The 14,038-nt window shown below is 43.4% G+C and overlaps 1 protein-coding gene across 1 annotated transcript; it reads left to right on the forward strand.

The window, feature by feature from the left end:
- The first annotated feature begins 9,420 nt into the window (after positions 1-9,420).
- LOC148012024 (uncharacterized) lies at positions 9,421-10,152 on the forward strand. Its single transcript, XM_087668728.1, has 3 exons — positions 9,421-9,682; positions 9,779-9,880; positions 9,973-10,152. The coding sequence occupies exons 1-3, from the start codon at positions 9,443-9,445 to the stop codon at positions 10,027-10,029; spliced, it is 399 nt and encodes a 132-aa protein (XP_087524854.1). The 5' UTR covers positions 9,421-9,442; the 3' UTR covers positions 10,030-10,152.
- Positions 10,153-14,038: the final 3,886 nt, after the last annotated feature.

Genomic DNA, 14,038 nt, shown 5'->3' on the forward strand with positions numbered 1-14,038 from the left:
ATTGCTGGAAAACGGGTCAAGATTTTCAAGAGAAGAGAAGATGAAGAATATTCACTTGAAGCATTGCCAGAAGAAGAGCAGGTAGAAGAAAGTCAAGCAGAAGAAGTAGAGAATATGGATGATGAAGCTGATGGAGAAACAGGTCCACTAGAGACTGATCAACATGTTTGTGGACTTGAATGATCCTGGATAGTTGGCTCATCCGGAGGATGCACAGGCTTAGAGGGGGTGGATGTCCTGCTGCATATCCGAGCCGTATACACCTCCATTTCTTTTGTTGTGCATTTGTGTTATTTTTCCGCGTGTGATTCATTGTGTGTGATTGATACATTACGATAACCCGCATCTAATGTATATATTCCGTTTGTGTGTGTGTGTGTGATTCTGTTTGGATGCATGATGTGTGTGTGTTAGAAAAATATGAAAAAAACTGATGTGAAATGACATTATCAAGCTGATAATTTCAATGATGATCTCTAAGAAAAGTGCAGGGAATTGTGGAATCAAAGGAAGCTTTGTGGAAGCCGATCATCTAATGAAATAGAGTTGAAGGAAGTCTCTCAAAAGCTGCTTAAGCGAGTAAAGGAATCCTTCAATGGGGCTATTGACAGCACTAGTGAAGCACCGAGGGAGCATTTTGCCACCCAATCCTCAAGGCTGAAGTCGAAGTTTGTGCGCAGATCATCGTAAAGCTGACTGTTAATGGGGCAATTCATGACTCCAAAGATACCCTACATTAGTCCTTAAGGTCAAAATTAAAGTTGGTGCATAGATCTCCTATGGGGTGTAAAGAAACTAGAGTTATTTTTGTCAAAGAGGAGTTTTTGGTCGCTCAGCTAATAGAGGAGAAGGGAAAACTAATTGAGACTGGCACGTCTGAAATGGAAAAAGCAGATCATGAGGGTATTGCAGAGAGGAATTCTGACAGATTGAAAGCAGGACTTGGCTGAAAGGAGCGGATGTTCAATATTCCATCATGGAGGCAAAGGAAGCAAAAACAATAACAGAGTTTAATGATCAAACAATTCGATATGGGAGCGGCTAGAGGTGGCATGGCAACTGGAGCTACTGGTCACGGAGGAGCTGCAAGTGGAACTGGAGCTGCTGGCGGAATGATGTCAGGTGGTCACGCAAGTGGTGCAGGAGTTAGATCAGGCGGCATGGGTGCAGATCGTGAAGGTTTGAGGAACGAGGTCGCTCACCCTTCTTGCTAGTGCACTCAACATTGGAGCGCTGTGACAATGCTGATTTCACCTTCCCTGATTCATGTGTTTATCTTAATGGAAACTATATGAAGGATCTGTCTGTGCTGGCCCGTGACCTAGCTAAGGTGGCTATAATTGACAATTCTCCTCAGGCATTACAACGGAAGGCATGAAAGATCTGGAAAGTGCTTCCGTTTATACACAGAGGATGCCTTTGAGAAACTTGATGACTTCACTATTCCTGAAATTAAGCGTTGCAACCTTTCTAGTGTCGTATTGCAGCTGAAGGCTCTGGGCATTGATGATGTACTTGGTTTTGATTTTATGGATAAACCACCTAGGTCATCTTGGCCACCAACATTGCAGAAACATCTGTGGCTATTCCTGGAGTATGTTACGTTATTGATTCTGGTTTGGTCAAAGCACGTACTTACAACCCAAAATAGGGGTTGAATCACTGTCTGTTGTTCCCATTTCAAAGGCTCAAGCAGTTGGGTTCCAGGTTGACAATGGCATTCCAATCGAGAGCTGGTTCGATGACGAGTCAGATTCTGCTCTGACAGGATTTCTCCCGATCCTGGAGAGTTTGTTGATGAATACACAGTCAGAGTTGTGGATGTATTTGCAATGCCGCAGAGTGGAACAGGTGTTAGCGTTGAGGCTGTGGACTCCGTTTTCCAGGCCTAAATACTTGAAATGCTCAAGCAGACGAGCAGATCGGAGATGGTTGTGAGTTGATATCATTCACACCCTGGTTTTGGATGTTGGCTTTTTGGAGTTGATATTAATACATAGCAGGCCGAGCTGCAGTTCCAATGGAGGTTATGGGACTGATGCTTGGAGAGTTTGGTTGGTGTAGACGATGTACGGCCTATAATTGCCAAAAAATTTCAAACTCAGGCAAAAGCTTGCAACTGTAACAAGTGCACTATCCCTAGGGAATGAAGGAGATCCTCTTGAACAGTGCTCTTGAAGAGAAGTTATACTCCTGCAAACATAAGAGAGGATGGCAACAAAGGTGCTGCCAGCTTGATGAAACCTGAAGAAATAAAGCCAGAAACTGTGTTGGCATTAAAAGGGCATCCAACATCCATTCCCAAAAATCCTAGTGCAGGGCATGGTTCAGCACAAAATGCAAATGACATCCAAGAAAGTGAAAGGTCTACTGCTGGAGATGCTAAAATACCCAATGAATCAAGTGCAACAATGGAAAAACTGAACTTGAACATCTGAAAGTAAAGCTGAATATGTACAGCTTTTTCAGGGATTACTATCCAACAGATTTTAACAAGTCTATGTGCAAAATTCAATACTGATCTCAAAAACCTAGATGCAAAGCTGATTAAGAGATACTTCAGATTTTTCTGAACATGGACTTCATGTATTTTACTTGACAAACAATATAGAGTACTTTGGCATCAAAAATTTGATTTTCTTCTTGTTAGTCTCTTCCATTGCTGTATCTTGAACCCCGTGTTCTGCAGTCCTTGCGTGAACTCTACGACAGCGAGAGAGCTCCCTTCAATAGTGAATGAGAGAGAAGCTCTTTGAATGATATTTGCATTATAGAAGTGTGGGCATTATTTACTTGAAAATCAAGTTATTTTCCATGATGTCAATCATTAAGCTTATTGTATCATGTTAATAAACCATAGTTGATAGGAAGGTTAGCATGGTGGACACGTTGTACTCTATGAATAACATCACTACAAGGGACTGGGGCAATAGCGACGCCGATTAGCGACGGCGTTTATCGGCGTCGCTATTGGCGTCGCTATTTGCGTCGCTATATGCGTCGCTATATGCGTCGCTATTTGCGTCGCATTTGCGACGCAAATAGCGACGCATATAGCGACGCATATAGCGACGCCGCAGGGAAAAAAAGCGCGGCCGAAACCAGAGCGCCGTTTTCATTTTGTTTTCTTCGCCTTTTGAGAGCGAGAGTGAGGGAGAGAGCCAAGGCTTTGTGAAAGAAGAGGAGGAAGAGACTTGTTGCCGCCGCCGCCGCCACCGCCACCGCCACCGTCGTTGTTCGCGAAGGAGAGGAGGAGCCCTCGTTGCAAAGAGAAGCCGCCCACGCTCGCCATATCTCATTGGTGAGTCTCCCTCTCTCTTTCTTTTACTTGTTGAAGGTTTAAATCATTCTCTTTTGTTTATTTAGGAGAGGAAAAGAAAGAGAAGGAGAGGGAGAGGGAGAGAGAGGGAGAGAAAGAGAGGGAGAGGGAGAGAAAGAGAGTGAGAGTGCATTCTCTCTCTCTCTCTCTCCCTTTTGCTTGTTTAATGTTTAAATTACTTTCTTCTTTGCTTGTTTAGGAGAGGAAACGAGAGAGTAAGAGAGAAAGAGAGGGAGAGGGAGAGGGAAAGGGAAAGAAAGAGAAAGAGAAATAGAGGGAGAGGGAGAGGGAGGGGGAGGAAATAGGAGAGGGAGAGAAAGAAAAAGAGAGGGAGAAGGAGGGAGAGTGCATTCTCTCTCTCCCTCCCTCTCCCTTTTGCTTGTTTAATGTTTGAATCACTTTATTTTTTGCTCGTTTAGGAGAGGAAATGAGAGAGAAAGAGAGTGAGAGGGATAGGAAGGGGAAGGAAATGAGAGAGGGATATAAAGAGAAAGAGAGGGAGAGTGCATTGTATCTCTCCCTCTCCCTTTTGCTTGGAGGATGTTTAAATCACTTTATTTTTTGCTTGTTTAGGAAATGAGAGAGAAAGAGAGATAGAGAGGGAGAGGGAGAAAAAGAGAGGGAGAGGGAGAGGGAGAGGGAGGGGGAGGGGAAGGAAATGAGAGAGGGAGAGAAAGAGGGAGGGGGAGGGAGAGGGAGCGAGGGAGCGAGGGAGAGGGAGAGGGAGAAAGAGGGAGAAAGAGGGAGGGAGAGGGAGAGGGAGGAGGAGGGAGGAAATGAGAGAGGGAGAGAAAGAGAACGAGAGGGTGAGGGAGAGGGTGAGAGAAAGAGAGGGAGAGGGAGAGGGAGAGGGAAGGGAATGAAATTTAAGATAATATACGTATCGATAATGGTATGCAATGTGCTTTGCATACGGCCACGTACTTCATCAAAATTAACCCAAAATTATTGTTATAGAAGTGGAGATCCCTTAAATTGAGTATAGGATAATTTTTCTCAGGTCTTATGACTATGAGTAGAATTGATTGAAATAAATTTTATTTCTATAGTTGTAAAATTTCATAGATGGCGCGCATTAATTTTAAAATGGATTACTTATACTCAAAGCCGAGATATAACAAAAAATTATCTACCGGGACAAACAAATCGTTGAGCATGATACAAGGCCGAGATATAACATCGGAAAATCTCTCGACTACTATATACAATGCAAGGTTTATGGTCAACTTGCAAGTTGACGTACATCTCCAAAAAGCTATCCATTTAAGCCTCGTTTGCTGTAATGTAGATAAGATGGCAAACGAAGAAGGTCCTATTGTTCAAGACCGCGAGTCGTATCTTAATCAGCGTGTCCCATGTCCTTGCTCTCAATGCAAGTTGGCAATTAGACGAAAACGCCGATTGTCTATAGAACACGTACGACGATTTGGCGAGTTTCAACCTGAGATTATTGATCAGGCGATTGCAGATTTTCAGCAAACGGTATTTTCAAGTTAGCATTTTTCATGCATTGTACTCTCAAGCTAATTGAAAACCATACACAATAAGATTGGGTCTTGTTGGCAAATTTTGTGTCCAGGGGGGTGATGTCTCGACCCAAGGGGGAGTGCACCCTTTGCGGCCAATTAGAAGAGTTCGTGGACGTGAGATGGATGGATGGCAGGAGCCAATAGACCACTCGCAAGGCCCATCTATATCGTCAATGCCAGAGGAGACAGACAACCTTCCCGACTTGCCTACAATCTTGGAGCCTGAGATGGAGGCAATGATCGATGCATTGATTCCCATGGATGTTGAGACATCTGACCCGCTTAGAGAGGAAGCATCCATACCATTATATGATGGGTGCCGAGTATCTCGGTTGAAGACATTGCTTGCACTCTTAAGTGTGCAAGCGAAATACGGTTGGAGCGATACGAGTGTGACTGAGTTATTCAGGTACCTTGCATATAGACTTCATTGTTTTTTTTTAAAACAGTATTATTGTAAATATGGATGGATTTTTCAAGGTGTTTTATGATGTTTTCAGGTTATTGAAATATCATATATTGCCACCTGCAAACACCATGCCTGAGTCTCGTGATGATGCACGACATGTTTTACGGAAGCTTGGCATGGACTACAATAACATCCATGCATGTATCAACGACTGCATATTGTTTCGAGATGAATACGAGACTATGGAGACATGTCCAAAGTGTGGTGCTCACAGGTATCGACAGGACTTGCAAGGGCAGACCATCCCTCAAAAAGTCCTCAGACACTTTCCGCTCATCCCCCGCATAAACCACATGTTTCGCACGTCTGCCATGGCAAGCTTGACAATGTGGCATGTGCAGAATAGGTCTACGGATGGAGTGCAACGAATATCAGCAGATTCGCGCGCATGGAGCCACATTGACTCTACCTTCCCAGGCTTTGCGCGAGAGCCAAGGAATCTTCGGCTCGGTCTCGCCATGGATGGTGTGAACCCATTCGGTCTGCGCTCGACTTCTTACAGTGTGTGGCCTATAGTGCTTGTCAACTACAACATTCCTCCATGGCTTTCTACGAAGAAAGGACATCTCATCCTTAGCTTGCTCGTCCCGGGCCGCTACAAAGTAAAAAATATGGACGTGTATCTTCGTCCATTAGTCGATGAGCTTAAGATTTTGTGGGAGGAGGGGGTCACGGTGCAAGATATGAGCAGGCGCGATGGTCGGCGGTCAGCCAACATTCGAGCCATTCTCATGTGGACGATGCATGACTTTCCGGGATTGGGAGAGTGCTCAGGTGAGCAGACCTTTGTTCACGCCGGTAATATATATATTTTATTTCATTCAATCAAGTATTCACTAGGTCGTGGATCGCCTTGCAGGTCTCGTTACCTCAGGTTATCATGCATGTCCATTGTGTGGGCCACAGTTAGACTCCCGAAGGTCACGAACCATGAAGAAGATGGTATATCAAGGACACGCCACTTTCTTGCCGGAGGATCATGAACTCAGGGAAGGTTTTCTTGGACGACCTCCAGCACGTATGAACGCTGCAAGCTGGTACGAGCTGAAAATGGTAAACCCGGAATCACATCCAAATGGAATGCGACGGTTCTCAGTTTTCTACGAGTTGCCATATTGGACCCACTTACAGGTCAACCACTTGTTGGATCCCATGCATATTTTCAAAAATGTGGGCAGCTTGCTATGGGACCACATCACAGGAAAGAGAGACACTATAGGGTCACGAATGGATTTAAAGGAGGTAGGTAAGATGGAGGCGCTTTGGCCGCAGTCGAGTGCTGAAGGGGGAGTGCAGCTTCCTCGCGCTCCCTGGGTTTTGTCTACCAAATAAGAGCGCATTGTGAAGCAAGTAATCAAGTCTATCCGCACTCCGACGGGTATGATGCGTTCTCTCAGGTCCGCATTTTCTAAAGATGACCAAATGTCTGGGCTAAAATCCCATGATTGGCATAAGATATGTCAGGTTTGTGAACAGAATGGATTTTAATTAGCGTGGACATTTTGAAATTTGAAATGTGACCATTATTCTTAATGCTTTCTCATTTGTGGCAGTTTGTCCTACCGATCGCGATCGCGGGATGCCTAACTCCAGAAATTCGCGGGGCCATTTACAAGCTGTCGACTTTGGTGCAATGGATCTCACAGAAAGAGATTAAGACGTCCTCTATTGAATCCGCAAGGCGGGGAGCAGTTGAGACGGTCTATCTCTTTGAGAAATACCTGCCCACTAGCATGCTCACGATACAAGTTCACCTTCTTGTGCATCTTGTGGACGAAGTGGAGATTGCCGGACCTGTCCATACGCGATGGATGTTCTTCCTGGAGCGCTTCATGAAAACCCTGAAAGGCTTTGTGCGACAACGAGCTCGTCCGGAAGGTAGCATGGCGGAGGGTTGGTTGGTGTCAGAGGCATTAGTGCATATCTCACAATGGCTACCAACGGTGGAACCAGACAATGAAATGCTATGGACGCTCAAGGACGATGACAGGCTGACTGGAGATGTGGTGGTTGGAAATGGGGTAGAAAAAAGAATGGATGCCTCAATGGAAGAGAAAGTGAATCGCTTTTGTATGTTGCACCATGCCTCCATGGAGACGTGGCTCGCCAAGTACCAGATTGCAAGGCAAGATCGAGAGGAAGCGCGAGCTGAATTCCGACGCAGTACGCGTCACCGACCGATTCGATATCCCGAAGGCATGGAGGAGATGCCGCGGTTTATGTCAACACGATGGTTGCATGGAGCCTTGATCGCAGCATCCAGCGAAGGGGCAGAGGTCTCAATGGAGGAGTGGGAGTTCTCGAGGGGATGTAGTCCAAAGGTAATGAGGGGTTTAGAATGTGTCGTATCTGAATTTGTTTGCTACATCTAATTTGAGTGTTTCAATGTGCAGTACAAAATATATAGTGCAGCGTGGTCGCGCGGACGGCATTTTCGGGTGGAGCGTATTGACAAAATGCGCTCCACAATGGACTGTGGTGTCATGGCAAGGTTTGAGCAAGAGAGCCGGCGACGAGCAACGGATCCGAACACGGTTGTGGATGAGATGGAGTATTTTGGGAATTTGCAAAGTATTATTACGGTGGATTACCGTAGCTTCTCCATGATAATATTCGATGTGCAGTGGTTCAAAGTGGTACTTGGAGGAGCTGGCGCAACGGTTCGACGAGGTCCATCTGGATTTCTCGAAATAGATTCCGAAAAAAAATGGACGGATTTGCGCGACACCTTTGTGTTGCCGGCACATTGTGAACAGGTAATCTTCTAGTCATTTGCTTGCTAATTGTAATACGACATGCTTTATGTCACAATGGTTTGAAGACGGTTTGTAAGTGTTTGTGAACAGGTAATCTTCTATCCAAATCCCCGACAACCTCGATGGTGGTATGTTATACCTTCAACTCCTAGAGGTGCGAGAGTATACGATCAAAGCGATGTTCCAGGCATAGATGAAGAATATATGCAAATAGAGGGATCGAAATTACAAGGGGTGGAGGCCACCGCAAGCTTGGAGCCCGCATCGGCTAACAATGATGGAAATACAGAAGTCGTAGAATTTTTTGAGAACGAGGCAGACTCGTTCTTTTGTGGTGACATGTCTATCGACCTTCCAGTGTATGCAGAGTTATGTCAGGAGATTAACATGGGACCATAGAATACTTCATTCTTGGAGAATTGTATTACTCAATTCGTTGTTTAGATCTTCCATAAAGGTAGATAAGATATGCATTTTAAGATGGATTTTTCAAAAATGATTTATATTAATGCGCTTTGTATAGTTTCAATTGATTATTCTAACATTATTTTTTATCTCTGCAGGTATCTTTATTTTCAGTATGAGTCGAGGGATGAGCGATGAGGAGTTTCAGGAGATGATGGCACGTATGTCTCCAGATCAGCTCGCGAGATTCAGAGAGATAGCAGATCAGGAGCTGTCTCGTTCTTCGTCAGGGCGCTCTGCTAGATCAGCTTCAGTGCGATCAGATGCTTCAGCTTCGAGCAGACGATCTCGACGCTCGCGACTTGGGCCAGAGGGAGGGACTGCGACTGCAGGAGGATCAGGGGGGTGCTGCTGTGGAGACACGGACGCGGTGTCTCCGTCTCGTCGTTCAGCTAGAGCTCGGTCACCTCCAGGATTTGTCACACCTGTGGGGACGTCCACTCCAGTTACTCCGGCTTTTGCGCAGCCGTCGGCAGATGTCACGCCTTTTGGTGGCACTCCTTTTGGTGGCACCCCCTCTGGTGGCACTCCTTTTGGTGGCACCCCCTCTGGTGGCACCCCTTTCAGTGGCACTCCGGGAGAGGGTACCCCCGTCGGTACACCGGATGTTCAGGGGTCTCCTGGATATGCCCAGGAGCGTGGACGGAGATGGGAGAGGGCCCATACGAGGCACACTCCTAGGGATTATGGATACCTAGTGGATGGCAGGTCAGGAGCTATCATCATGAATGATGAGGGGAGGAGGGTGATAGCTCGCATGAGGGAGTTGTGCCAACAAGTTTTTCGGCACAACGTCCTGGATCATTGGAGGAACATACCGGAGGGGAGCAAGGAGTACATAGTAGCATCCTTGCATGAGGAGTTCCCGGTGCCAGCCGCAGTGGATAGATTCTCTACGGGCTGGATGATGGATTGCATGCGTGCATACATGTCACATAGACGATCCGACGCACGCAAGGCAATCAAGAGTGGGGCTCCAAAGCCCGAGTGGTTAGATGCAGAGGACTGGCGCCGACTGAGGGAGGAGGCTACAAATTCGCCAGGACGTTGGAGTCAGCAGCGGGAGGCGGCGAGGGCACGAATCGAGGCCGGATCGGTACATCATCTTGGGAGTGGCGGCCACAGGACATATTTGGAGGACTTTGTAAGTTTCTCTTTTGTTTTGCTTATTTGTTTTTTTGAGATATTATTTGTACTGACAATCATATTTCTAACAGTTAGCATTTTGTTTTCTTTGCAGCACTCCATTACAAATCGCGATCCGCAAGGCCTTGAGACTCAATATGCAGAGAGGCACGGTCTCAGATCATTGATCGACCGATTGTACAGACGCGGCGGCGCAGTAAGTCTCTCATCTTTCATGTCCGTAGTTACCATGAGATATTTGAATGCATTATTGTATGGTGGATTGATATGTTGTTTCTTTTTCTGCAGAATCCGTTTGATGCTCCTTTGCAGAGGGACGAGCTTTCGGGGGACGACGATTTGTAGCTCGCCCTCGGATCCTTAGCGCTCACATACCTTTAGTTTTTAGTCGCCCGATCTATGTAGACATTTTCTATGTATTAGTGATATTGTTTTATGATTGTACCAATCGCATTTTATGCGATATCATGTATTTATTTCATCTATCAGTTTTATGATTTCAGTATAGATTCTTTTTGTTTGCAAACGCTTTGTATGCAGCAGTGCAGAAACTATTTTGTATGGCTCTCATACAGCACACAGTGCTATATGTGGCAGGGCAGCTTGCTGCCCTGCCACAAAAATTTTTTTTCCTCTGTTACCGTCGCTATTTGCGTCGCAAATTTACTGCAGGCGTCGCTATTGTCGTCGCTATCAGCGTCGCAAATTCTTAACCGTCGCTATATGCGTCGCTATTTTCGTCGCTATATGCGTCGCATTTGCGACGCATATAGCGACGCAAATAGCGACGCATATAGCGACGGTTATAGCGACGATTCCATGGCGTCGTCAATAACGACGCTTTTTGCGACGACGGGGGCAAATTTTGTTGTTTGTATTTTCGTCGCTTTAAACGTCGCTATAAGGTCTATATCTTGTAGTGCATGCAGGACTGTTAGGAGGAGGACACTTCTCGAGTGAAATTATAGAAAAGAAGATCCTTCAAATAGGCTTATGGTTGCCAGTTGTACTCAAAGATCCTTATCAATATTCAAGGGAATGTGCTATCTTTATATACATGAAGGTCAACCTCAATCAAGAGATAGAATGGATGATCATCAAGTGTTGCCTTTAGAGCCATTTTAGAAGTGCGGCATTCATTTTATAGTCCCTATTAAACCATCAGCTAGTAAGAGAAAAAATCAGTATATTTAGTATGTACAAATTACTGTACTAAGTGGGTTGAAGCCAAAGCCTTGTGGGATAACATGGTAGCAAGTGTTTCTGAGTTTCTTTATTCTAACATAATAACCAAGTTTTGTTGCCCTATAGAGTTGGTAAGTGACCATGGTAAGTATTTTTTGAATGAAGTTATTCAATGGATAGGTAGAGAGTTCTAATAAGATTTTACTTTGGATACTGAAGAACAAAGTAATTGATAACCGCAAATATTGGGATACTAAATTAGATTCAGTATTGTGGTGTTTTAGAATTTCTTATAAAGTAACCATGGGACTTACTCTGTTTAAGTTGGTTTCTAGCATGGAAGTAGATGTATCAATGGAGTTTTTAGTGCCTAGCTTAAGAGTGGCAATAACTCATTAGATACCTCATGAGGATTCAGTGTATTAGATTGGAAAAGTTAATGCAGCTTGATGAGGATAGAATAATTGCCCATTACCAATCAATGATAGTGCATTCAAGATGGCAAGCTTGGATTAATAGGCATATCAAAAGGAAGATATTTAAGGAAGGAGATATTGTTATGATCTATAATTCTAAACTTGGCAAACATCCTACAAAGCTTAAGTTGTGGTATACATGTCAATATCAAATTGTTAAATATGTTGGCCAAGGGACTTTTATTTTAGTAACAATGCAAGGTGACATTATAAAACCATCCATAAATGGTTTTGTGTTGTGGAGATTGATTCAACTCAATTATGAGGATCCAAAGAAAGGATTACAAGATGAGATATTGATTGCAGGGTTTTCGCAATGATGCCTAAAGTAGCAACCTATGATTTTTTTACCTTTTGGTTATTTGTTAGTTTGTAGGAATCCATTCTCTTAAGGAGATACCAAAATATCATTGGGATACATTTGAAAATGTTTTCATTCCTCAAATTATTTTTGAAAATTTTCAAATGCTCACCAAGTTGTGGCCTTGATGCACAAGATTATTATTCTTGTTGTTGTAGTTTTGTGGGAGTTTATGTTCTTGTGGTATTTTCTTCGAAGAAGCATTGTTTATGGGAACAATCTTTATGGTCAATATGTTTTTAAAGCTTTACTACAACTTATGATGCCTTGGGTCAAGTCATATTTTAAGCATCTTGTAACGTTTAACCAAAAATGCATGGTTGATGGGACATGCAATGGACTTCAAGTAACTAGAAGGATTTGGATACATGAACTTTATGGAGTGTTACATTGGCAGTTGTATCAAGTACAACTGAGAGGCCAAAGGTCATGTGTTATAAAAACTAGGAGTACCACTAGTAATAGTGTAGAGATAGCTCTCACTTTTTAAGGAGTGTCACTCATTACTTTAGTGGAAATGGCAAAAGACAAAGAGCAATGGCTAGAAAACACCTCATTCTCTATCATAGGTGTTCATATCCACAAATGATCAATCCCTTCTTTCTCACCACCGTTCTCACCTATCTGCACATGATTGTCTTGCTTCTTCATCACCATTCTAGTTGCCTATTATAGCCAAGACTATGATAAAGACTATTGAGAAATGCAATCACACCCATATGCACCCCTTTGTATGGAATAGCTAGGCAAGGAACATGCAGCTCAATTTAGGAAGAGTTGTGTCTCTCCCATATGCACAGTGAGGAAAAGTGGTATCATCATGCAACTATAAAAGAGTATACTTGACAATCATTTGAATGCAATGCTATTGTACTTTGAACTTTCAGTCTTGTCTATGTCTACTCAAGATTGTGTTTATTAGTCCAAGATAATCTATCTTGGAACCTAATTTACTTAAGAAATAGTCAGCGTCTCCAGCCAATATCAACATGCTTCTTGTCTTTGACTTTCAACTTCCATTGCTAACCTTGCTCAAGTTCCATGTTTCTCAACATAGTATTAGAGCTATGTTGAGCTCCACTTAGATCAGTTCACTTCTCCTCCAACTCCTCACAAACTCTAGTCAATTCAGCTACACAATATGACTTCATCTCTCACTCTATTTTCACTCTACCTCTCTTGACTACCATATCTAGCGAGCACCCTACTCTGTTGAAGCTCCTCGATCTATCTACACATGGCATATCTCTACATGATTCCTTTTGGATACTTCTTCCACTTCTCCTCATGTAGCTATCTATCACATTGTAGCCCGACATTAAGCTACATCTACTCTAGCATTAAGTATTTTTCTCCTTGTTGTCCATCTCTACACTTCCGATGCTCATACGATCAATGTTGAATGGACAAATCGTGATTAATCTTGTGAAGATAGGGCTTTTGAAGCCCACTGCATGAGCCTTCTCCCCATTTAATATTTTGTGGTCTAGTTGCATTTGTGATTTGTTGCAATCAAAATATCAAACCCCTATCCTAGAAACCCTAGAATCCAGCATAGCCACTTTCACCAAAGCTCACAAATTACTCTTTTTTCTTACTCTTCTTGGTCCAATCAACCCATTGCAACTTTGATCTACTGTACCATTGAAGTTCTAGCAAGATTTACACATCAAATTAGCAAGGAGGGGAGGATTTAACATCAGTCTCATCAAAGCATAATGTCTTTTAACACTACTCTCACTTGTGTCTCTTGACACAATTGGGTTCACCTTTTGTACTAATCTGATTACAAAGATTTGTTGCTGATCCTACCATCTAGTATCGGCAAAGATTCACCATCATGCTACTTCAAAGAAATGGGCTTGCACACATGGAAAGCAATGACAAAACTAATCCTCATGAAGAAAGTTCTATGATAATTAACTAGGGGACATGAGAAGAGATCTAGAGATGCTACTCTTGCAAGAGTATGGCAAAATAATAATGACAAAGCCCAAGCAATCATCAAGCTTGAGATTTGATGACAATTATATCCACCATGTAAACACATGTGATACATCTCATGCCACTTTGGAATAGAAGGACACATTTTTTGGTGCCCAATCTAAATCTTTAAAATATGGATTGTTGATTGAGTTTTTTAGGTTGGATATGAAGACTAATACATCCCTTGCTAGTAACTCACCTTAATTACATGGAAAGTTTGCTAACTCAACTTGTAGTAGGGATTAACTTAAAAATGGAAGAAGACATATGCATAGGAGTCTTTCTTAAGAGTCCTCCTCAAAAATTTGGTAATGTCTCCACTACACTAATTAATATGCCAAATCCA

This window comes from Lygodium microphyllum, chromosome 27 (genome assembly GCF_053477565.2).
Source record: "Lygodium microphyllum isolate KBCC chromosome 27, Lygodium_microphyllum_v1.1.10, whole genome shotgun sequence".
Classification (NCBI taxonomy): Eukaryota; Viridiplantae; Streptophyta; class Polypodiopsida; order Schizaeales; family Lygodiaceae; genus Lygodium; species Lygodium microphyllum.

Coding starts and splice junctions, on each gene's coding strand:
- LOC148012024 (XM_087668728.1), top strand. CDS start 9,443: ATGATGGATTGCATGCGTGCATACATGTCACATAGACGATCCGACGCA. Junction 9,683..9,778: donor GGACATATTTGGAGGACTTT/GTAAGTTTCTCT, acceptor TTTTCTTTGCAG/CACTCCATTACAAATCGCGA. Junction 9,881..9,972: donor TGTACAGACGCGGCGGCGCA/GTAAGTCTCTCA, acceptor CTTTTTCTGCAG/AATCCGTTTGATGCTCCTTT.